Below are 25,778 nucleotides of genomic sequence, written 5' to 3' on the forward strand. Positions count from 1 at the left end.
ACACACACTTACATTTCCCATTATATCTATTTTTACAGCCGACAAGAGGTCATACTTATAACTTAACCTGTAGAAAGACCAGGCTGCCATCTAGTGGTGCGATCCAAAATTACATCCCAGCAGCTGCTACAACTTTTGATTATAAAAATGTGGGATGAGTACATTTTATTGCGATGGTGTTGTGCGTTACTATATTTGTGGTCTCTTGACGATGACCTGAAAGATTAAATGTATCGATCAAAATCCTCATGCCTGTATTTGCTATACATATCCTCAGTACTTGTGGCAATGTCCCCAATAGACTTTTAAAAAGTGTTTCCAATGGGACAAAGTGACAATGATATTGATAATGGCTGGTGCACTGGTCTCTGGGCCACGGCCAACCCCCGTCTTAATGATTATGGCAGCTATCCTTGTGCGGAACTGCCAGCGGCATTGATGCATATTGACCAAGCCCCACCCACCTCTGTATTTTGTGAGGTATTGAAGTGTCACAGGACCATATTCATGAGCAGAAACTCACGAGCAGGGCCCTCTGCCCTCATGTTCTTTTCCTTCGCTTCTGCTCCATATTCCATACAATGGCACAAACCGGCGGTTACTGCCACTTGCTGCTTATTTAGTGTCATATCAGTGCGCTTGTTGTTACTGGGCCGTGCGCTCTCCTTAGCGCTGTACGTGATGATGTAAGACTGCTGAAAAGCTGGACCGTCACTTCAGGAAGCGAATGCCCTCACCTCAAATCTATCACAAGATACAGGGAGGTTGGGTATGAAATCCCGGCAGTCAGGAACCAGTCATAATACAGACATCGGGATCCTAACGGATTGTGGTAAATATTTTTACCCTACCTCCTAACCCAAACCGCCCGCCCCCCACACCCTAACCTCCCCAACCCCCGCAGCCTAAATCACCCATAGTGCCCACCCCTAACACCAAGGCCAGTACTTACCTCCGGGATCCGTCTGGATTCTGACCACCAGGATCCCGCTGTCGGCATTCCGACCACATCGCAACACAGGATGTATGTCTTTTGGGACATCCGAAAACAAAGCGGTCGGGGATTTCGCAGGGACAGCGTGTTAACGCATTCCCTGAGAAGCTTCTTGTTGCATTGCAGAGAAAGGGGAAGTTAAAAATCTTGTAATAGGGAAGATACAGGCCAAATATATGAGTCAATATTGCCAACTAGACCCCTATGTTCTGTAGTGATGGATCTGAAATCCTATAAGCTCCACGAGTAGCTGAGTATGGGCAGGTTTCTACGGGAGGGAGCGGTCCAGCCCACTCTCTGTGCTGCCTGGGAGAGGTTGTAACCTGTGATAGCGGAGAATAGCGACGGGAATAAAGAAGTAAAGATCCAAGTGTAAAACGGCGGGCCAAAGCACTTAACGCAGTTCCCTATCGCCTGGAAAATATCTACAGGACTTTATTGCTGCACATACAGTTCATTTTCACTATGCATTATAGTATATGAACTATGCATTTATAATTAATGATTTAACCAATCAGGTTATGATTTGCGGTCTGGAGCTCATGAATATTTGCATCAAAGTGAATAAATGCATGCACACACACACACAGTCTATTGCACTGAGGGTAATTTATTTTGGCGCTGTCACTTCCCTACGATGTATAGAAATTCCCAAATTTCTCTTTTCCGTATTCCCAGGTACCCTGAAGTCACACAATGCAGCGGGTGCTGGCTGGTCACCCTGACGGAATCGCAGCAGAAATACGCATGTCTCAGATTAATACTTCCACTCGACGTCAATTAATCGATCATGTTTTTCTAGGTATTATTTTTATGTACATGGATGCAACGATTGTCCAAGAGAGGTGACGGCGCTTAACGTAAACTATTCTTTTTCTTTATTATTATTCTTGCAAATAAGTGTGGGAGGAGCCACTGTTGCATTTTATATCTTTCAGCTGTGATTGGTGGGCTGATAGAGTTCCACTATACATGTTTTTTGTTGCTTTAAAAAAACAAACCACAGAAAAGCAAAAAAAAAAAAAAAAAAAGTTTATTACTCGTATTCCAGCCTGTTACAAAAATACAAAATATGTTTTCGGTAAAACTATCTTACACGGCGAGGACATTTGCTTTTACAAAGCACAGAAACTTTCCATTTACTGAGACGGCCAGTTCCGATATTCCTATTCCTTTTTCTCAAATATAGGATAATGTTCCGTATGCATAGTGGCTGTTTGCACAGTCAACAATTAGAGGATTTTTGGTCCCTTACCGTTGAACCCTGTTCTTTGCAGCAGGCTGGGAAACACTGGACCGTGGGGATTACAGGTTGGGGTTGAAGAAACAGGTCTTGTTTAACTACATAACACTATGAAATCCCACAACCAAATTAAAGGAACAAAAAAATAAAAAAATAAATAAAAAGGTAACAGAAACAAATCAAAATGGTTTCCACGGAACCCTGCTATTCTGATGACCACACTACATGGAGAATCTATAGAAATGGATGCAAAAGTAACTGTGCAAATGACAAACCTAACAAATTGTATCACCCAATCAGAAGTGTGCTTTCTTCAGTGTTTCTAAGCGGCAGTAAAAGGACTGGTTGTTAGGGGTTTATACAGTTAGTGCTTTATTCGTTTTCAGTCATATACCGCCCCTTCTCATCCCTTTTCCCCTGTAATAAGGACCCATGTGACTTATGTCAGAAATACGGACCATGCTACTGCACTGATAGGAATTCATTTTCTAGAGGATGCGCAAATACACAGAAGGTACTACTACTACCTGCTGGGATGAAACCTTGAGACACTGCTAAGGAAATCATGTAAAACAGCCGTATAATAAAATATATTTCTCACATTATTCAAAGTTCTGCCTACTTATTAGCGAATGTGAGCCCCGCAAACCACTATAGGTGGCGAATTAATGTACGAGTATGTTAACTTATACGGATAGGAACTTGCTCGTTTGAATTCTGGACACAGGAAATCCTTGACACACGGGTTTGTACGCAGGGAAATCCATCCATCCCGTGCAGGGGAAACATCGCTGAAGCATTGTAGCGTACAAAGAAACCTTCCTGTATTAATACTGGAGTGACCGAATAAAAATGAAAAGAAATTGCGAACAAACATGCAAGCTCGTCTCCCGAATGCAGCACAAAGTTGTAGCCATCAGCTAGGAAGATGGGCCAGCACGGTCTGAGAGTCAGGAACACACAGGAAGAACGGCGATCCCGGCCTGGAATACAGATAATCCACAGGAACCGGATGGGAGCAGGCGATTATTTCTGGGTGACGGGGGAAGAGGAGTCACGTTGGTGCTGAAAACGTTGCTTGAACCACAAGGACCTGTTACACCGCGTCCTTTTCAGACTGATAAAAAAAAAAAAACAGCCAATGACACACTGATACGTTGGTTATAATATTCAGACGTGCCCAAGTACTGTAACGGGTGTACCCGTAATCTGAAGCTATACCGATGCAGTCTCATATGTACTTTTGGGTGTGTATCTACCATGTCACTTCTGTGGTCATTATATGATAGTCCCTAATTATTTTGTCCCTATTTACTTTAGTGCCACATTTCAGCTCCAGGTGTTTATATCACCAACATTCTTACGGTGGAATATGAACAGGCTGCGATTTGGAATAGTATACTGTATACATTAAATCCTGGTTTGGGTACGTTGATGATATTATTGACTTGTCTTTAAAAATACTATAGCGCAACTATCCGGGAGAGAACTAGAGTCACAGGGAGGAATGACTACTCCCATTTCCCAGGGGACAGTAAAAATTTAGGACTCGCTTGAATCAAACAGGCTACTTGCAGTAACAGAGGGTTGCATTGTGCGTAATGCTGCTATTTCTCTGTATGTAATTGTGCGTAATACCATGTATCACCAGTACTTACACATGCACAAATCCACATTCACAGCCCTGTATTTCAGCCAACTTCTTTTCAACTGTCTAGAGCAGGCATGTCCAAACTGCGGCCCTCCAGCTGTTGAGAAACTACACATCCCAGCATGCCCTGACACAACTTTAGCATTCTCTGACAAAAAAACAAACTGTGTCTGGGCAACAGCTGGAGGTCTGCCGTTTGCACATGCTTGGTCTAGAGCATTGGTTTCCAAACTCGGTCCTCAAGTAGCCCCAACAGTTCATGTTTTCCAGGTCACCTAGCAGTTGAACAGCTGTACTCATTAATCACTGACAGTTTCAAAGACCCACAGGTGGAGCAAATTATTTCACTTGCAATCCTGTGAGGAGACCTGGAAAACATGAATTGTTGGGGGGTACTTGAGGATCCCGGTTGGGAATCTCTGGTCTAGAGGAACAGTCCACTTAGGAGTATTAAAAGAAGTACTGAACATTTCTGACGGGATGACAGACCGATTATGTGACAAAACGTATTGGATAAAATGTTTAGGGAAGTCACCCAGATGACGCAACCTGCATCATTAACTATACGCACGCCAAGTAGTCACAGAGAATGCATGAAATTTGTGGATCGCCAGCTCAGTGTATTACTGGTAAACCAGGCTGATCCCACATTATCACTTGTTTCAAAATGAAATATCAGTAAATGTTAAAGTTACTTCTTGGTTCAGATTATTAAGCCTGCACCAAGATAAAAGCAAGTTCCCTTCTGCACATAAATTACAGCCAACGTTAATCATGTACTGTATACTTACTACTGATACGCACATGTACCGCTGTGCACAGAGACTTGCGTAAAAATCGGGATCCGGTCTTTAGGTCGACAGTAAGTCAGTTGACATGGGTTCTAGGTCGACATGAGTTTTTCACATTTTTTGAACTTTTTCATACTTTATGATCCACATGGACTACAACTGGGAACGGTAACCTGTGCCAAGCGCAGCGGTAGGGGGACGAGGCACCTTGCCCAAAGCATGGCGAATGAAGAGAGCCAAGCAAGGGGACACGGTGCACTAATTGGGGTTCCCGGTCACTGTACGGTGAAAACGACACCAGAAAAAGTAAAAAAACAACAACTCATGTCGACCTAGTCTAATCTACCCAACATACCACACCCGTAAAAATCCTCCTAATAACGGCTTTAACTAAAACTCTTCTGCTTGTAAATACTTATTAAACTTTTAAATATATTTGTGTTATTTTCTATTTTATACAAGTTCAATTGTAGTTTAGTATTTTCTATGGAATAGTCCATTAAAGTCTTCCTAAAGATTTTCATCAAAAATCCCTCTATTCAAAAGACAGAAGCACAGAGCACCCTTTCATGTGACCGCTACCAATGTGCATTTATTTACCCCAGCCTGTGCAAGCTACCCAACAGCAAGCCTTTCTGAACAGCGCCACTGCCAGGCTATTAAATGTATTGCAACTAAAAAGTGCACCTAGTATAAACTATAACGGATGCAGCTTTCTATTGTATTTTAAATACAAGCTCTAATTTTTTTTTTCCCCTAAAAAACAAACACACACCAAAAAACACACGCCAAAAAACACCCCGCACCCCCCGTATTAGTCCGAGGGTCATTATAAGCTATCCAATAATAGCCCTTTTTTTTCAGCCAAAAAATCACTCCTTTTCGGGCGAAAACACATGTGATCCAGGATACGGGGTTCTAAGGGCTGGCTATCTGGATTTTGTTTCGCGTGCCTCTAATTCTCAACATGGTCTAATTCTCAGGCATAACATAATCCCTGATATGTGACGGCTATTGGGGATCATTGAATACTCCTAAAAGTATTCAGGAATTATGGCATTACATGGTTACACTTCTCTATGTAAAAAAAAAAAAAAAAAAAAACACAGCAGTAGGGTAGATTTAATTAGCCACATAGCCACATCTTATAGGCAGCCCAGACCTATTCAATTAGGTCCTGCATCCCTACACTTAACAAGGATTTTTCAAAGCAAGTTAAATTCACCCTCTGGGGTGTAATGCGCTAGGATATCAAAAGATATCAATAGATATGGGTAAGCGCGTTACCGGGAAACCGCCAGCTAACTGAATAGTTCTAACACCGCAGGTAATTGAGTAATGTAGAAACCTTTTCATTTTAGACGTGAAATATTTAGAAGAAAATTAACCTGTTAAAACAGAGGCAAAATTTAAGACTTCACAACACGTTTCCGTAGATTGTCCTTCGGGGCGTCATCTTCCGGCGTTTCGTCACCTTCATCATCATCTGAATCTTCCTCTTCGTTCTGCTCTACCTCCAGCTCTTTTAATAACTTGGCTGCTTCCGGGGTCAGTTTTTCTGAAACAAAATGTAAGCAGTAGTCAGAGCGTAGAGAGAAACGGCGCATCGTGAATAACGGAACCAAAACAAGAAGTAAGGACCGAGTTTGGGAAGAACACCGGTCTCTTTTCTTCAATGCAACGCGTTAAAACTATTGACATTTAATAAGGAAACCGCAAATAGCCTGCACAGACTATTATAAAACAGCTTATTGTGTTTATCTTCCCTGTGTGAATGAAGATAATCAATATATAAGCTGGGTGGATGAACTGCAGTAAAACAGCAATCGACACTTTTCAGTCATTACAGCCACAATAGCACACGACTGCGCTGGCTGAAGGATCGGTTGAATGATCAAAATTAATCTGCAAGACGAGACAGCGGATGCTCATCCTCTCTCTGACAATAACACCAGCAAAACAAAAATGAGACACCAACAAGCACTCACTGGGGTACATAAATCCCTGCGGCCGCTGTCGCTTTGTTGGACAAAGGTAATCTGCCACAAACACCAGTATCTGCAATAGAGAATAAGCAGAAACGATGAGTATAGATCTATAATGCATCTACTTCTATCTTACGGATTCAGTATGATTTACCGGCGGCCGGCAGCAGGGTGAGCGCAAAGCATCTACTTGCGGTCTCTGTGGCTTGCAACAGGTTCTATTCCTGTTCATTGGTATTCCGGCTGCCGGCAGTGCCAGCTGTCAGGATCCCATCCTGACCGCCGGCAAATAAAACGTATACCCTAGCTTACTTACTCGCGGTATGAAAATATCGTCAACTTACCAGGCCCAAAACCAGCCCTAAGAGCAGAGTCAGCAATCCGAATACGATGTAGGACCCCCAGACCGGCAGACCGATGTCCTCCACAAAATAATTGTGGCAGTACTGCAAAGACATACACACAACCAGTAAAGACACAATGCGGTGTGACCGCTGCAGGTATCTAACGTAAAGCAGAAATAAAAGCCATGTGCAGACAGTTCCCGACTTCATTTCTTACTATCAGTGCACAGTAACCACATACGGCAGAAAAGGTTTGGTGGGAGCATCTAATTCTGCCCTGTATGATGTCCCACCAAGATGTTCTCTTATATGTGGGAGCAGCTCCAGCTGTCTGATGGAGTAAGAGTTGCAGGGGAATGTCAGGGTAACACTGAACAGCGTATTCTACCATCATATCACATTGGAATTTTTTGAATTTTTGAGTCTCATGGCTTTACGGCTCAGAGGCCACTTTATTAGGTACATTTGCTTATTAATGCAAATATATAATCATCCAATCACATAGTGGCGCACAAGATGAATGTCAGATCTTCAGCCACTGCATAATGGTATCATAGACACAAAGGGAGGTAGTACTAAAAAAAGGTGTACAAGATGTGTGCCCAGGCAACAAAGCATAAAAGAGCAAGTAACTGTGGTAACACCAGGCTGCACTGCACGGGGGGAGAGTAACGAACAGAGAGTTGGATTTGGGAGGGGCGTGTCCAACATCAGATCTAAAATGCAGTGTAAAATAAAGCTGCCCAGCATGTGAGGGCTACATACAAAAGCAGCCAATATTTAACCTGCATGCAAAATAATACATGCATTTACACCCCAACACAGAGGAATCATCCTTCCACAAACTCTGCAGCGTACAAAAACCCTGCGTGATGGAGATTTCACATTTTAAATAGTCAGTCCATAAGACCTTCTTCCAGACCTCGGTAGCCCCCTGGCGGGGCTTCATGGCCTGGGCAACCTCTGGCTTATTGTTCTTATTCCATTACTTGCTTCCTGAAAAAGGCCACTTTTAGTACTCTGAAATTTTCTTTTTTCCAGATTTTGCTAACCTAAATTTCTTTTTTTTTTTACGCTCCAGCGGTTTACTGCTTTACCTTCGTACTGTTTCAGGTCATTCACTGGATATGAATTGCTTACATTTCATTAAACACCAGAAAATTGGTGGAGTTCTAAAACTTATGATCGATAGTGTTTATCCCTCTTACAGTTAGGAAGCAGAAACCAAGCGCTTAAAACTGGCCGGTGTAATAACAGACAATGAGGTAGGAGGGCCCTGCTCGCTATCTTACAGCCTATAGGCATTTATACTTTAGGTATGACCGTTGTACAGAACAGGAACTTTATACAGGTTAGACAAGTATGACAACTCTCCAAAGAGCCCAAGTGCCAGGAAATAAGTTCTGAAACTGTAGAGCTGAAAGGTCTACAAGTATAAACTATAAGAACGCATTACTCCTTACAGTGCACAGGTTCTTGCTGATGAGCACTGATGCTACTGTATATGAAGTCACATATATAGCACGTTGTATGTAGTATAAGACTACTGAACAATATAGGCATTAATATATTAAAATAACATTAGCTGAAAAGACCACACAAAAGGCAGCAGATCCAGGAGATGAAACACGTACTGCACATTTTATTATATATGAAAATTTCTGTGTGCCATAAATATATACCGTATATACTCGAGTATAAGCCGACTTTTTCAGCACTTTTTTGTGTGCTGAAAAAGTCCCCTCGGCTTATACTCGAGTCAGTGTGAAGGAGGGACACGCAGGGCACAGCGCGCGCCTCTCCTGTGTCCCTCCTGCATCTCTGGTGGCAGCGGCGGGTCTATTAAATGAAGTACCCGTTCGTGAGCTCTGATTGGCTCACGAACCGGCACTTAATTTAACACACATGCCGCTGCTGCTGGAGACGCAGGAGGGACACAGGAGAGGCGCGCGCTGTGCCCTCCGTGTCCCTCCTTCACAAAACAGCGCGGGAGCGGCGGAGGGTAAGTTGTAACTGGCACTTGGGGAGGGGGGCATATCTGGCACTGTGGGGGCATATCTGGCAGTAGGAGGGCTGTGTACGGCTAGAGCTGCATTTCCCACCCTAGGCTTATACTCGAGTCAATAGGTTTTCCCAGGTTTTTGTGGTAAAATGAGTATATACGGTATGTTACATATGTGAGTGACAGTAACCAGCGCTCTGCAGGACTGCATGCACTGTAGGAATACTGAACCACGTACCCGAATCCACATGGACAGCTGGAACAAGGCAGACATGCCGCTCATTCTGGAAAGAAACACAATACATTAATGCAATGGGAGACCGCATGCCGAGACACAGATTGGGGGGAGAGGAGCTGGTCACCCAGAAATGGAACTTACAATAACAAAGACATAAAAAGAAATATCAAAGCTTGGAGAGTGATAACGTGGAGAGAGATAAAATACCAATTAACCAACTCCTAACTCGTTACAAGTAGAGATGTGCGGTTACGGATGATTAGAGATCCAAACCCACCCAAATATAGTGGATCCAAACAGAGACACGTTTCAGATTTCCTCTGTATTTAACCACTTGCCTGGCATGGTGGCATCAGATGCAATCACACCAGCAGGTGCTTTATCTGACCTGGTCCTCTGCTGCTCTCAAAGGAACCGGTCAGAGGTCCCTCTGCCTTCCCGCACCCCCCCCCCCCCACCCCCAGTTTTTGCCATGCTGCCAATCATTGCTGATTGGTCAGCACGGCAGGACCACCTGTGAAAATCAAGCGCCCAGCTCCCCCCCCCCCCCCCACCACCACTCCGTGTACCTGGCAGCTGTTTCCACTGTTTAAAACAAATGTTGCTTTGTTTCCAGGAGTGCCGCTCAATGTTCCGATGTTGTTTTTTAGGTAGGGGGCCTTTTTATTATTATTATTTTTTACAAATATTTAAAAAAAAAATAAATAATAATAATAATAATAATAATTATATATATATTTTTTTTTACCAAAATCATTTTGGGTTAGGTTAAATTCATGTTCTTCACCTAATTCCCTCAAAAAACCCGACTATTTCTGAGCATGTTTTTGGGGACGAAATTGTCCGTTAAGTGGTTAAATACTTGGGAATGGAACGAACAGTATGCAACACACATAGCAACATAGTTTCTGTGGTTGGGGGAAAAAAACAAAAAAAAAAACGACAACTTTTCCATCAAGTCCAATCATCCTATTTGTGGCCTCCTATGCTGTATTATTTTCAGGACTAATTCTAACTTGTGCTAAAGTCAGCCATTATATTTATTCCTCTTTTTTATAACTATAGCGTGTGATCTATGCACCATAACCCTGTATATCCTTATCCATTAGGAATGTATCCAGCCCATTCTTAAAAATGTTGGCAGAGTCCGCCGTTACTACTCTCTCAGGCAGGGAATTCCAAACTCATAGTCCTTACTGTGAAAAAAACCTTTTCGCCTGTGTGTGCGGAATCTCCTCTCCTCTAACCTAAGTGGGTGTCCACGTGTTCTCTGTGTCGATCTTACTAAAAACAGATCCCCGCTAGCTCTGTTTATTGTCCCCTTATATATTTATAAATGTTGATCATGTCCCCTCTTAATCTCCTCTTTTCCAGTGTAAACATGCCTAGCCTTGCAAGTCTTTCCTGGTATTTCAGCGTCTCCATTCCTCTGATTAGTTTAATCACCCGCCTCTGGACTCTGTGCAAGGTACACAGAGTTTATCATTTGCCAACACTACTGAATTTACACTGAAACACAGCATCCAATCAGCAAACAGCTTACACCTGTCTAGTGGTGTTCGAGAATGAAAGCTTGTGCCTGACTGGGTGGTTTGCGTCACTGAAAATTTTGCACCTTAATAGCTCATAAACCATTGTGGTCATAATGAAATCAGAACGCTCCACCCACTCACAATAGGGAGTCCGGACTAAACCAAGAGGATACCGGTTCCAGATCTTCCCACTCCTTCTCATTGATGAAGCTGATGAACTCCTTGTGTGTCCTAGAACCCTGGTACTTGCGGAAAATGCCGTCTTTACAGCTGAAATGAAGACAGTAAGAGAACGAGATGACGCATGAAGATGTGCAACACGCCACATTGGGGATGCATTAGTTATTTACACACAGTAACAATTGTTGAGAAAATAGAATTGAACCTTGGAAACTATGGGGAATGTTTCCGCTAAATTCATTCATTGTTGCAACTAGACACGACAGAATAAATAATACCCCTTTCACACCGCCAATGCCGGATCCCACCCGGGAATTGGAAACGGGTCCTTCCCGGGTGGGATCCGGCATTGGACGTTGCCGCTGGCTACCCTGACCCGGCAATATGCCGGGCGGGTTGCCATAGCGGCGGGGGGCAGAGCCGACGCTGGGAGATGAGATCATCTCCGCGCCACCTCTCCATCGCTGTAGTAAACGGGTCACCGAAAAGCATCGTCCGGGAGCCCGTTTACGCAGCCACTGACCCGGTATTCAACCCGGGAATAACACTGCTTTATTCCCAGGCTGAATTGCCGGGTCAAGCGACCCGGGATTCCGGCTATGCCCCGTCACACCGCACGCTGACCCGTGTCGACCTGGCAATGACGGGTCCATACCGGGTTATTTGTGCGGTGTGAAAGGGGCATAAAAGACATTTGAATGACTTTAGCTGGACATGGACCAACACTGAGCAGATCATGAACATAATCAGCAGCGTAATTTACCGCAGCGCTCCGCATTGCAGGACATGAATGTGTAATTTACGCAGCGCTCCGCATTGCAGGACATGAATGTGTAATGCAGGGTCACTACTTTCAAGCATAGTCATATTAAAACTTGACCTCATGCTGAAACACAAGAGTGGAATTGCTGACCTTTACCTCTTCAATAGTTATAGCTCTATATGGTCCAAAGTCAGCTTGGGAGAGATCTGCAAATTGATATTTTAACGTCCTGTAATTCAGAACCTGCCAAACAGATCTGACCTTCAAATTCAATGTAACAATGTAACAATCCAGGTTTAGCACTGTGCCTGAGCTCGCACTCAGAACCTCTATAAGCATTGAAGGTAATTCTATCAGTCATGTCAAGGCAAAACTATTACATACACATTAGCCGTCATAGTATTTGTGCTCTTGCAGTGCAAGAAGAAAACCTGGATGACTGATAAAGGGGACGATACAGACCCAATGTTGCCAAACATACAGGACTGCCCTTAAAGTTCATCAGTAATTAAAGGGCATCGCCAACTAAGATATTTATACTGTACTACCTTACGTGAGGACAGTTCTGTTAGCATGCCAGGATGTGGCGCAGGGGAGTTTGCTCTGTGAAGGGAGAACTATAAACACTGTAATACCCACCATGGGGAGCAGAAAAAAAAAAAGAAGTTCTGGAGGAGACAGGAGGGGGAAGGTAAGTTCTGTGAAGGATGATTATATGCGAAGGATTATAGTATACTGTAGGATCAAGAAATGTGTGAAGATGTTATTGTATAAAGAGACAGATGAATTGTAAGCTAGATTTCTTCCAAGTCTTGCGAAGTGCGTAGGGTATAGATGCCAACAATGGGGGTAATTCAGACCTGATTGCTGGGCAGCAATTTTTGCAGCCCTGCGATTGGATAGTCACCGCCCATAGGGGAGTGTATTTTAGCTGTGCAAGTGTGCGATCGCATGTGTAGCAGAGCTGTACAAACAGATATTGTGCAGTCTCTGCGCAGCCCAGGACTTACTCAGCCGCTGCGATCACTTCAACCTGTCCGGGACCGGAAATTATGTCATTGTTATATCCTGATGTACATTTCTTTATTTCAATGAATCATGCAGTATGAAGATTATATATTTTATTTCTTATTGGTAATACTTCTACTTCCTGATCACATGTTGATCTGTACAGCCAGATTCTCTAAGGTACACTACCTCATCTAGCTAATGCACATAAACTATCTTCTTAGATACAACAGTCAGGATCGCCTGCGTTTTTCCGGGCACTCCCTGAAAACGGTCAGTTGCCACCCACAAGCTCCTTCTTCCTGTCCATCTCCTTGCGATCGCCTGTGCGAACGGATCAGTCGGTCGCACAAACCCATCGTTGAGCGGCGATCCGCTTTGTATCCGTGCGACGCGCCTGCGCATTACGGCGCATACGCATGCGCAGTTTGTGTCTGATTGCCCAATGTGCGAAAACGCAGGCTAGCGATCAGGTCTGAATCGACCCCAATATCTTTTTCATTGTAATCTCCTTGCTTGTTAAAATTCTCAGATATTTACACCATCTTTCAACTTTAATGATGCTTTTATTTGCTGTGTAAGCTGGATAGTTAGGGATAGAGCTATCTCCCGGCATCCGGATTCATCTAGAATAAAGTCAGCCATACATTGCTTTTAATAAAATGACCTGGGAATAATTAGAATGCTAATATCTCAAGATGGTTTTCAGTTTTTACATAGACATTTTCCAGTGATTAGCTGCCACACACATGATACATTGTAAAACATTTCACATGTCCAAATTCTAAGGTATAGGAAACCATGGGGCAGATGTAGTAATCTCGAGATGGTATAAGGAAGTGATAAACCAGTGATAAGTGCAAGGTGATAAACGCACCAGCCAATCAGCTCCTAAGTGTTAATTTACATATTGAAGCTGATTGGCTGGTGCGTTTATCACCTTGCACTTATCACTGGTTTATCACTTCCTTATGCCTTCACCAAGTTAATACATCTGCCCCTTTGTACATATTAGTCCCTTACATGCGTTTCAATGATATTCTGTCCTCTCTCACTGCCGCCATTTCGGAAATAAGAGGACGGGGACAAACTCAGCAACAGTCTAGTAATAAAGGAAATCTGCCTCTGCCGTTGTGACACAAATACAGATGTGTCCACATACACCTACCCTCAAATAACCCTGTCTATCGCACCACGGACTCTGCTACGTAGCTGCGCCAAATTACTAAGTAGCTAATACACTATAAGCAAAACTGTAGAAAACGTAGTAGAAAACGTAGCACAATGGAGGGGAAAGTGGAGTAAAAAATACTGCACACGGGGGGGATTCAGACCTGATCGTAGATGTGATAAATTTAGCACATCTACGATCAGCTTCCCTGACATGCGGGGGATACGCCCAGCACAGGGCTAGCACGCCCCGCATGTCAGGCCCGACCCCCCCCCACAAGTACAAAAGCATCGCACAGCGGCGATGCTTTTGTACTTGAAGAGTAACTCCCGCCCAGCGCAGCTCATGCGGCTGGCAGGGAGCTACTTGTTGCTGTCTGGGTCGCAGCGGCTGCGTGTGATGTCACGCAGCCGACGCGCGTCCCCCCTCCCCCAACGGTCTGGACACGCCTGCGTTGGTCACAGTACCGACGCTGATATCCCGATGTTCACAATCCCAACAGGGGTGAGGTAAGTATTCTACCTCCCTTTCCGCAGCCTAACCCTCCCCCTTAGAGCCTAAACCTAACACCCGTCCACCACGCAGCGCACAAACCTATACCCCCCCCAGACAAATCCTAACCTTCAGTATCCCAGCGTCGGGATGCTGACCTGGTATACAGGTCCGATACACAATACAGGTCCCATACAAGTCACATCAGCTATGCATCCTTATGCTCGATCTGAAACTTTATACCATGACCTTTGCGATAAGAAACTAACCCTAAGTACCTAGGGGGTCATTCCGACTTGATCGCTCGCTGCAGTTTATCGCAGCGCAGTGGTCGGGTTGGAATTGCGCATGTGCCGCAGTGCGCCGGCGCATGCTGGACGGCCGAAGTCCGTCGTTCAGTAGAGATTGCTTCTGATTGACAGGCAGAGGCGGTCGCAGGGTGGGAGGGGGCTGGACGGTGGAGTTAAGCCGACGTTTATGGGGTGCGGTCCGGCCAACGCAGGCGTCGCCGGACTGTTGGGGGGGGGGCTGCGGCGGCTGCATGACGTCTCTCGCAGCCGTTGCGGCCAGTGGCAGTGACGATCAACTCTCGGCCAGCCGCAGGAGCTGTACTGGCCGGGAGTTACTGCACAAATACAAAAGCATCGCCGCTGTGCGATGCTTTTGTATTTGTGCGGTGGGGCCGGACTGACATGCGGGACGGACTAGCCCCGTGCTGGGCGTCCCCCCCCGCATGTCTGGGAGGATGATCGTAGCTGTTCTAAATTTAACACAGCTACGATCAACTCAGAATGACCCCCATAGTGTATAATCCGCATACACAGGAATAGCGCAATATTGTGTTACAGGAATAGGTGTAATAGGACACATCTGTTAATACGAGACTATATAGTTTTAATGAGCTACGTAATATCCACTATAAAGGGGCTTTTAGGAATTTTCTCCCACAAATAAAATGACTTGTTAGTACTTTCAGTTTCCCAACAATACTGACCAAAGCTGCGACTTATTGCTGGGTTCCTACAGAGAGGAGAGGGTAAGACCATCACGTAGGATACTTAACGCAATGTGAAAGCTTTGATGTTATATACACAGGTCACAGTGAGTATATACAGGTTACAGCGAATGCAAGGTGCTCTCTGCTTATTGACACTTACTGGTATATTGTAGGCAGTGCTGTAATGATGAACCGGCCACTCAGACCTGTAAGACAAGAAGAGAGAATTCTATTTCTTGCTGTGTAATCACATGAAGCACATCCCCTATCTCACTGCTGCAGGGGAAGACACGTCACATCAACCGGTAATTATCTGCGTGTGGTCAGCGATATAACCAAGTGTGGATGGTGTAGTCACCGGACACAGCACTGCACAGGGGAAGAGTCTCGTCTGTAGCTGTATTGTATAATCTTTATTCACCCAGGATGTGCGCTTGTAATAAATACACAAATTAAATGGAAAATGTGATTAGATGAGGGATACAATCTATATTGAGGGCGAGTGCTTCCGCATTGGGGATCGGTATGAAATACCTCCAATCAAAATCCAGACGGTCGAAATCCCAACAGCAATTGACAGACGGTCAAAATCCCAACATGGCCAAAATACCGACATTTAAAATGCCGACATGCAGTTTCATTGTTTTTGTGTGTATGTCGACATGGACACCAAATAAGTGTACCACGTACGCTCGCCATGCTTCGGGCGCGGTGCCTCACTGCGCTCGGCACACTATTATATTCCCCCTCCAGGTCTACTGGTATGGTAAAGTATGAACAAGTCGGTTTCAATGGGGGGGGGGGGGGGGGGGGGGGGGGGGGGAAACATGAAAAACTCATGTCGGCATTTTACATGTCAGTAATTTGACCTTGTCGGTATTTTAAATGTCGGTATTTTGACCTTGTCGGTATTTTGACCGTTGGTCAATTGCTGTCGGGATTTCGATTGGAGGTAAATTGACTGCATCCCCCGCATTGTTGTGGTTTCTGACTTCATTAAGCAACAGCCTATCAAACTTCAGAACCCGTACACATCATGCTAGTCAGGCGCAGTCGCTCACCGTTTTACCAGCCATGAGGAGAGGTAGATACCGCGCTGACAAAAAAGAAATGATGACTTCTGCGCAACAGAATTAATAGGAAGGGATGAATAGTTGCTGCAATAATCTAGCCAGGAGGGAAATCAATAATTATAATTAGGAGCAGATATGTATGGAAGTCCTGATACACTGTTCTACCGCCACTAATCAATGCATCGAGAGAGTTTGCGTGACCATTTATAAAAATAATAATAAAAAAAAAAAATTATATGACAATAGTTCAAACCCAAATATTTTTCTTTCACACGCTTTCCTTTAAAAATGGCGGATATCTTTAAATCATGGTGGACAGCAATGTCCATGTTTGTAAGCATTTGTGCAAATGGAAATATCTCTGGGAGTTGTTAACGACGTAGGGCCGTATTCAGAGATGGACGCAGCCGCTGCGTTTGCATTCAGTGGCTGCGTCCACCTGGTCTGCACGACCCGGGATGCGGCCGCACGGTGAAGATAGGGCATGGTCCGGACAACGCAAGCGCATCCAGACCGTTTTTCAGGGTGGCTGCTCTGAAAAAAAATAAATAAAAACTTGTGTCGGACCACCGACCAGTGAAGGCGGGCAGTGCGGTCAGGGGTCAGCCACAAATTGATACGTTCGCAATTAAATCGCAAATGCATCGCGGGTCGGCGTCACACACACATGCTGGTTCGGCCCCCAGCATGTGAGTAGAAGGATGCAGATCTTGCTGCGGAAGCATCTCTGAATAACGCCCTTCGCAGTAGTTTGGCTTTTCAGGGTGGCGCCACCTTAGCTGGGACAGAAAGCTCAGGTCTCAGTGATTTGCTGGAGGCATTATAGAATGTGACGGCAGATAAGAACCACTCAGCCCATCTAGTCTGCCCTAAACACATGTACACGCACACTTACACAATAGGGTTATTTTTGTTGCTGGGAGCCAATTAACCTACCAGTATATTTTCAGATTGTGGGAGAAAACCGGAGTACCTGGCGGAAACCCATGCAAGCATGGGGAGAACATACAAACTCCACACAGTCAGGGTTAGGATCAGAATCTAACCCATGACCTCAGTGTTGAGAGGCAGTAATGCTAACCATTACACCACTGTACACACCAGAATTACTTTGTGGAGTGCGCATGGACAGCGGACGCGCACCCTGGGAGCCCAGTGAGATGCTAAAATCAGCCGCTGTGACCCGGTAGCTCCCTGCCAGCATGCAGGAGCTGCGCATATAGGGAGCTACTCACCAGGAACAAAAGCATCTCTGCCGTGCGGTGCTTTTATACCTGTGGGAATATGGGGGGGGGGGGGGGGGGGGGGTGAGGGCCAGACATGTGCGACGGACTAGCCCTGTGCTGGGCGTCCCCCCACGTCAGCGTAAATGATCGTAGATGTGCTAAATCTACCACATCTACGATCAACTCTGAATTACCCCCCATACTGTATACACTAACGACACTTTGAAAACAGGATTATTTTTTCCCCCCTACATTTAACCTATTTTAAGGCCTAATTCAGACCTGATCGCAGCATAATTTGTTAGCCAATGGCCAAAACCATGTGCACTGTAGTGGGGGGGGCAAATGTAACATGTGCAGACAGAGTTAGATTTGGGTGGGGTGTGTTGAAACTGAAATCTAAATTGCAGTGTAAAAATAAATCAGCGAGTATTTTCCCTGCACAGAAACAATATAACCCACCCAAATCTAACTCTCTGCTCTGCTATTTGTTAGACATTTCAAGACTCTTCAGCTAAAGGTTTTGCTGGGGGGCCACTAAGGGGAACTACTCAGCAAAGACATCTGTGACTGCAGCAGATCACTTATGAAATGTGTGGAGAAAGACCCGGTATTGCTCAGCAGCTCCTTTGAAGGTGTACCACCGCTCCTTCCTGCCCCCGACAGCTGGTAACCCGGAGTCCAATGGTTCCACTGCCTCAGAGTTCCGCCATTGACTAGAGTACCAGAGTTACCAAGAAGTGGCACTAGAGTACGAATTACCAAAAAAGTACAAAAGCAAATTCTTAGATAACGTGGTACTGTGCCGGTCATTTGTAACCAAATTATTTCCCCAGTACTTAGCGTTCTAGGGTTTTATCTGTTAAGGTTCTGTCAGGGTTACTATTCGGTACTAGAAAAGGTACCCCTAATAAAATAGGGATTTTTGTTTACTTACCGTAAAATCTCTCTCTGATTCCATCTGGGGGACGCTGCGCCATTACTTGTGGGTTAGAGGTGTGTGGTTGTGGAGTTTGGCACAGAACTATTAAAACCTGACTCCTCCCCCCTCTAACCCCTCCCATCTCCTTCCTGCCTAGCCAGCACCTCAGTTAACGTTTAGCCAAGCCAAAGGAGATAGACCGAAAACAATTAACTGGTTAAACCAGACAACATATGGGAGGGATCGCAGCGTCCCCCAGATGGAATCAGAGAAAGAGATTTTACGGTAAGTAAACAAAAATCCCTATTTCTCTTTCATCCATCTGGGGGACGCTGCGCCATTACTTGTGGGATTTCCCAAAGCAAGCAAATGAGAGGAGGGAGACATAGACGGCATAGCCGTCCGCCAAATTTGACGCCCAACAGGGGCAGTCTCCAAACCGAAAGTGTGAGAACGGTAAAACCTTTTTAAAACGTATGCACAGACGACCAGGTCGCCGCCCTACACGACTGCTCAATAGACGCAGCCCCGCGAACATCTCAAGAAGCTCCAATAGCTGGAGTCGAAGGAGCTTGAATCGAGTCAGGAACTGAAACATTAGAAGACTCTGTGATGGTCGTAGTTACCCAACGAGTCACTGTGTACTTGGAATCCGGCCAATCTCATTTGGACGCAGCCATTAAAAACCAACAATGCATTCGTACGACGGATAGAATTCGTACGAGATAAATAAATCCGTAAGGCCCTAAGCACATCTAAGAGAGCCAATGGGAATCCTCCCCGGAAGGAGGAGGAGTAAACGCTGGAAGGACAATGTCCTAATTTAGATGAAACGCTGACACAACCTTCGGAGGAAGGAAGGTTTTGTTCGCAGAACCACCCGATCATCATGAAAATCCAACAAGGGTGGTCTGCAAGAAAGAGCTGCCAATTTAGATGCTCATCTTTTTGGAGGAAATTGTCAATCGGAAGACATTGAACGTTATATACCGCAATTGTACAGATTCCAAAGGTTGAAATGGAGGTTTCTAAAAAAAAAAAAACCGTAAGGACTAAGTTAAAGTCCCAGGGAGGAACAAAAAAAGGTGACTGAATCCGAAGAACTCCCTGAAGGAACGTCTGAACTTCTGGAGTGATAGCCAGTCTCCTATGAAGAAGAGTCGACCAAGTAGAAACTTGACCCCATTAGTGAAGAAGTCTGAGATCCTCATTGAGATCCTCCTGAATGCAGGATAACAGACGAGGAAACTCTAAACACATCCGGTGTTAAACCACGCTTTTCACACCAAGCAATGTAAATTCCAGAAGCCACCGGTTATCTTTACTCAACAGGACGAGAAAAAACCTTTTTCCCCTTAAAATATTGGATTCAAGAACCAAGCCGTCAAAGTCAGCCGACCAAACCTGTGTGGTGACATGGTCCTTGAATCATAAGATCTAGAGCAGAGAGGGTCGGGATGGTTCCTCGACGACCCTATTGTGCAGAAGAGTGTACCACTGTCATCGTGGCCAATCTGGGTCCACCAGAATGATTGGAAGACCTTCTCTCTGAACGCGTTGAAGCCGACGTGGAATCAGTGGAAATGGTGGAAACACATATCCCAGTTGAAAGTGCCACAGCGCCGTCAGTTCATTGATTAGAATTGCTTAAGGGTCCTGAGTACGCGACCCTTAGAGAGGAGGTTTATTGTTGAGACAAGACGCCGTCAGATCTACATCGGGCATCCCCCACCGGGCTACTAGAGTCAGAAACACCTCCTGGTGAAGCCCCCTCTCTCCCTTATGCACCGTGTGACGGCTTAAGAAAACCGCTTCCCAGGTCTCGACTCCTGGAATGTGAATCACGGGTATAATCTGAACCCAATGTTTTGCCTAAGTGAGAATCTGAGCGACTGCCTTCCTGGCGGTCCAGTTTCGAGTTCCTTTATTTAAGTAACTGCCGTGGCGTTGTCGGGCTGAACCCGTACTGGATTACCCTTTACCATGGTTTGAATCCGAAGGATGCCTACCGGACTGCCCTCAACTCCAAGATGTTGATCTGTAACTTAGACTCGACTGTTTCAGAACGTCTGAAAGTAAGGAGTCTGAAACACCGCCCCTCAACCTCTGAGGCTTGCGTCTGTGGTGACCATCCCTCAAGAGCAAATCGTGAACGGTACCCTTTTTGGTCAAATTGGGCTGTGAAGCCACCAGCGAAGCGACCGACGAGTCTTTACAGACAAGCGGATTAGCTGTAATTCGAGATGAGGTCCTGTCCGTGAGGAAGAAACGCTTTCTGGTTGGTAGCGTCGAATAAGAATCCCAGAAATATCATTTTCTGGGAAGGAAGTAAAGATGACTGTGGAAAAGTTATTATCCATCTGAATGACTATAGAGTCTCTATCGTGAGACGCAAGTTCTGGTGAAGGATTCACTCTGACAGTCCTGATGAAAAGATCATCTAAATACGGAGTAATGCTGACACCCTGTGAATACCTGAGGAGCCGTGGATAGACCAAAGGGAAGAGAAACTGAAAATGGCAAGGACCGACTGCGTATCTCAGACAAGATTGACGACCTGTCCAAATAGGAACATGCAGGTAGACGTCCTCTACGTCCACTGAAGCCAAATATTCCCCTGGTTTTATGTAGCGATAATCGAATGGATGGATTCCATTCTGAACTTTTGGGTTGAGAGATATGGATTCAAACCCTTTTGGCCGAAACGGTTTGTCCACAAGAAAAAGACCTGAGTAAAATCCCGACCTCTCTGCTGAGAGGGAACTAGAAGAATCACTCCATTTAGTAAGAGAGTGGCTGTTGCATAAAGAAGAGCTCAACGTCTGGAGGGAGCGTTTTTGGAGAGGAGTGACGAACACACGATATGGGATTGGTTCCTCGAGATGTAACATATAATCTCTGGATATGACCTCCGTCACCCACAGATCTGGTTTTGACAGGAGCCACACTTCCTTGAACTGCCGTAACCGAGCCCGAATCGTCATTGATCCCTCCAGAGATCGTTAACCGTCATGCAGTAGGTATGTCGGCAGGTTTACTGGCTGGTCTAAGAGCCGCCTGTGTTCCTCTACCTCTGAATGCCTCTCTTCGTGGGAACCTGGAGAAAGAACGAAAGGGATGGAAACTACCTCTGTCCTGTGTACGAAAGGACCGAAACCTCGTGGTCTTCGGTCTCTGAGGAGCAAATGGAAGAAAAGGGCTCTTGCCCCCTGTAGTCTCTTCTGTAATTCCGACCCAAAAAGAACTCACCTTCAAAGGGTATCGCCGTCAAGCTCTGTTCCGAGTCAGAAACGGCATTCCCAAACCCGAAATCAAAGAGACCGTCTTGCTGTCACGGTCAAGGCAGAAATACAGTATTGTAGCGCAGTAGACTCTAACAAGGTCTCATTTTTCTAATTGAATGACTTCCGATGGATCGTGGGACTGCATTCAAGATACAACCTGTGCCAGCCAGTCATCCGCGGCCATGAAGACCCAAGTGCTAGCTAGAATTGGGAGTAGAAAATTCCTGATAAAGATAACATAGATTTAATCATTGTTTCAATCTTCCTATCTGTAGGATCTTTCAACTAAAACGTACAAACCTCACAGTTTGGGCCATGGTGGGAATTGAACCCACGACCTCAGCGCCCTAAGGCAGCAATGCCAAGCATCACACCAGCAGCACTGCCCATGTACAAAAAGAATAACCGTAGCTTTTGTTAAATGTGAATAGGAGCGTCTACCTTTTGGGTCTGTTTCTCAACATCTTGTATCCCCCTTATATAAATTAAAATTTATTTTGGGGCTGGGACAGGAGAATCCGACTTAAGTCAGGGCTCTTTCAAATATCCGCAAAGTGTGAATAAGGGGGAAAGACAGTAACTTGTCTTTTTTTTTTTTTTTTTTTTTGTGTTTTGAAAAAGGCAGAGGAAGAACCCGCCACCTCCGAACTCTGAATATTAAGAGTTTGACGGATGGCTTATATCAGAATCTAACACCTGAGCTAGTAGAAAAACTCCTCATCCTATTATCCCACTCTGGGTCTACTTCCCCATCCTCCAGTGGGAATGTTTCCAACTACTCCTCCGGAAAAGTTATAGCGGGCAACGGCTGCGGCCGTTTTGTAGCAGAAGAACTGCCGGCAGAGTTAACAAATTTGTTTAGAGACTGAGCCCATATTTCGAGCCCATAGAGCTTCCACTGTAGCCATAGAGGCATAGACTGATCCGCGGAACTTTCCTGCTGGTCCGCCACAGATGCCCCAGAGCATGAAACACAGAGTACCTGCGTCCGGGCTTCCCTTTGCTAGCTATGATCCCCATAGTGAGCAGGAAAAAATAAACCACCGAGGCGGTCTTACCCTTTGTAGATTTCATAAGTAATTAATTCATTTATTCTCTTTTCCAATACTTTGACATATTGTTGTATATTGTAATATACTATGAATCATACTGTGTTCAATGCATATTATATATTGCAAAAATTACCTCCCCTAAAAGTATAGCATGACACAATGTAAATCTACAGTGAATTTATACTGTGTCCCAAAATATACTTGCTGTTAGGTGATCAGCCTTTGTTGTGAGCGCTGCACAGTGTCCCCCGTACTGCCTCTGGAGAAGATGGCGGCCGGAGCCCTGCATACCTGGACGAGAGTGCGCGCGTGGTAGTGGAGGGCGGGAGTCCGTCCCTTCTTGAACAATGAAGCGCCTGTCAGCTTCAGTAGGCGCGCTGCAGCCGAAAGTCTGCGGCTCTCGCGTGCCGCCACCCCAAGTTGTTCTGTTCAGGTAGCGAGCACAGCGTCCCCCTGTCACTGTAGATGGTATCATGACGTGCGCGCGGGCAGAACAGAGCGGGAAGCCGTCCCTGCTCTCCTCTCGCGACCAACCGGAAGTTCGGGCCGCCGCGCGTTGCTAAGTATAGCGACTGTTGCGGCGGCGTCTCCGGGATCCCCGTCCCGTCCCCACAGCCCTTCAGACAGTACTGCGGCTGTATGGGTACAGGTCTCCGGCACAGCTCCCGCTGGCGGGCTTGCGCCGGGGGGGGGGGGGGGGGGGGGAGGGAGATAAAGTAAAAATAATACTAAAATTAGTAAAATAAATAAATATTAATAAATAATAAATAATAAAAACCGTTAGGGACAGCCCAATACTGCCAGTGACAGATTGTGGCTGTCCAGTACCTCTTTGATCTGTCGTGTGAATCAAAAGGCCCCAGTGACCAAGGTATGGTGGCCCTTTCTGACAGCATCCTTGTTCCATTTATACCTGTCACCTGTAAACAGGGACTAGGTATAGAAAAATAAAGAAAAATAAAGAAAAAATAAAGAAAAATTAGGAGAAATAAAAACTGTGTCTGTACTCCACAGGCACAAAACTAAAACTGGGGTGCTGGCTAGGCAGGAAGGAGATGGGAGGGGTTAGAGGGGGGAGGAGTCAGGTTTTAATAGTTCTGTGCCAAACTCCACAACCACACACCTCTAACCCACAAGTAATGGCGCAGCGTCCCCCAGATGGATGAAAGAGAAATATACATTAAACCCAAACTGTAACAGGCTGGATTCCGGCTGGCAGCTCCTCCTCAGTACAGAGACCCCCACAAGACGGCAGCCACAGAGCGCAATCATATGTACAACAAAGATCAGCAACACGCTTTTCAAACAAGTAGAGCTTTATTGTAACGCTCGTGACCACGACAGAGCGCAGTTTGTTTAAAGAATATACTGAAAGATTATTCCTTGTACATTTACTGCCTAAAGATCATCCTCACATCAGAAGTCCTCAAGGTACCAGGATATCGGAGAGCAGCAATAAGGTAAAGACAGTCTAAAAGGGGGGAACCCTCACCAATGATATGAGGACACAGGACAACACAGTCGCAGTGACTGGAGGAGGAAATGGTTTATTCTGGGTGGGATATTCTGTATCTAGAATATGTTATTGCAATTTGAAGGTAGAATTACCGCAGTTACCTGGCTGAGCCGTTACATCTACTTTGGCAATGTTGACATCGAGGTCTTCTCCCCATTCTGCAAACTCTTCCCATTCCGGCTGCAGCTTCTGGCAGGCTGGGCACCAAGGGGCGTAGCTGAGGAACATTATCACAGTTATCATCATGGTCTAAACATTGCAAGACTCATTACCGGAGAGGCAGAACAGCAACGATAGAGAGGACTACAGCAACGATAGAGAGGAGGACTACAGCAACGATAGAGAGGAGGACTACAGCAACGATAGAGAGGAGGACTACAGCAACGATAGAGAGGAGGACTACAGCAACGATAGAGAGGAGGACTACAGCAACGATAGAGAGGAGGACTACAGCAACGATAGAGAGGAGGACTACAGCAACGATAGAGAGGAGGACTACAGCAACGATAGAGAGGAGGACTACAGCAACGATAGAGAGGAGGACTACAGCAACGATAGAGAGGAGGACTACAGCAACGATAGAGAGGAGGACTACAGCAACGATAGAGAGGAGGACTACAGCAACGATAGAGAGGAGGACTACAGCAACGATAGAGAGGAGGACTACAGCAACGATAGAGAGGAGGACTACAGCAACGATAGAGAGGAGGACTACAGCAACGATAGAGAGGAGGACTACAGCAACGATAGAGAGGAGGACTACAGCAACGATAGAGAGGAGGACTACAGCAACGATAGAGAGGAGGACTACAGCAACGATAGAGAGGACTACAGCAACGATAGAGAGGACTACAGGTTAAAAGCAATATATAGGTGCAACAAAATATTACAGGTAGTATGCACTCTTCTATAAACATGCTAAATATCATTCCGTCAGGATCCCCACACCCCTGCTGCTATATACAGATGTTTCCTTCTCATCTGTCCCTTTAATAGGATTAATTGAGTCAGGGCAGTTGGACTTAATCCCCTTCTGTATTGTTCTCTCTGTATTGTATTGCAGCGGAGAACAATAGATGGAAGTCTTATGCTAATACGTCTTGGTGCAGCAGAGAAGCCTAAGTGAACGAGGCTCCATCTGTATAGGGCCACAGAGTTTCGGCGGTGACTGGTGTACCCACCCTACTCCATATGAACCATAATACAGGAAACTTGTGCTAGCACATGATAAAACATTTCAGAAAGAGGGGCTTTTAATAAATGCAAATTAAGTAGCACAGTATAAATGTGCTCAGATAAAGGGGTACATTTCGG

The 25,778-nt window shown here is 45.4% G+C and overlaps 1 protein-coding gene across 1 annotated transcript in view; it reads right to left on the reverse strand.

Annotated features, from left to right (window-relative positions):
* Nucleotides 1–2,009: 2,009 nt before the first annotated feature.
* Nucleotides 2,010–25,778, reverse strand: part of TMX1 (thioredoxin related transmembrane protein 1) — a 28,188-nt gene continuing 4,419 nt past the window's right edge. The window contains exons 2-9 of the mRNA XM_063948412.1: nucleotides 24,566–24,681; nucleotides 15,552–15,597; nucleotides 10,922–11,050; nucleotides 9,249–9,294; nucleotides 7,009–7,110; nucleotides 6,668–6,737; nucleotides 6,068–6,237; nucleotides 2,010–3,354 (exon numbers count right to left, since the gene is read on the reverse strand). Of these exons, the coding sequence (XP_063804482.1) occupies nucleotides 6,089–6,237; nucleotides 6,668–6,737; nucleotides 7,009–7,110; nucleotides 9,249–9,294; nucleotides 10,922–11,050; nucleotides 15,552–15,597; nucleotides 24,566–24,681 (658 nt within the window). The 3' untranslated portion in view covers nucleotides 2,010–3,354; nucleotides 6,068–6,088. The remainder of the gene's footprint in view (nucleotides 3,355–6,067; nucleotides 6,238–6,667; nucleotides 6,738–7,008; nucleotides 7,111–9,248; nucleotides 9,295–10,921; nucleotides 11,051–15,551; nucleotides 15,598–24,565; nucleotides 24,682–25,778) is intronic.

Source organism: Pseudophryne corroboree, chromosome 12, assembly GCF_028390025.1.
Source record: "Pseudophryne corroboree isolate aPseCor3 chromosome 12, aPseCor3.hap2, whole genome shotgun sequence".
NCBI classification, from domain to species: domain Eukaryota; kingdom Metazoa; phylum Chordata; class Amphibia; order Anura; family Myobatrachidae; genus Pseudophryne; species Pseudophryne corroboree.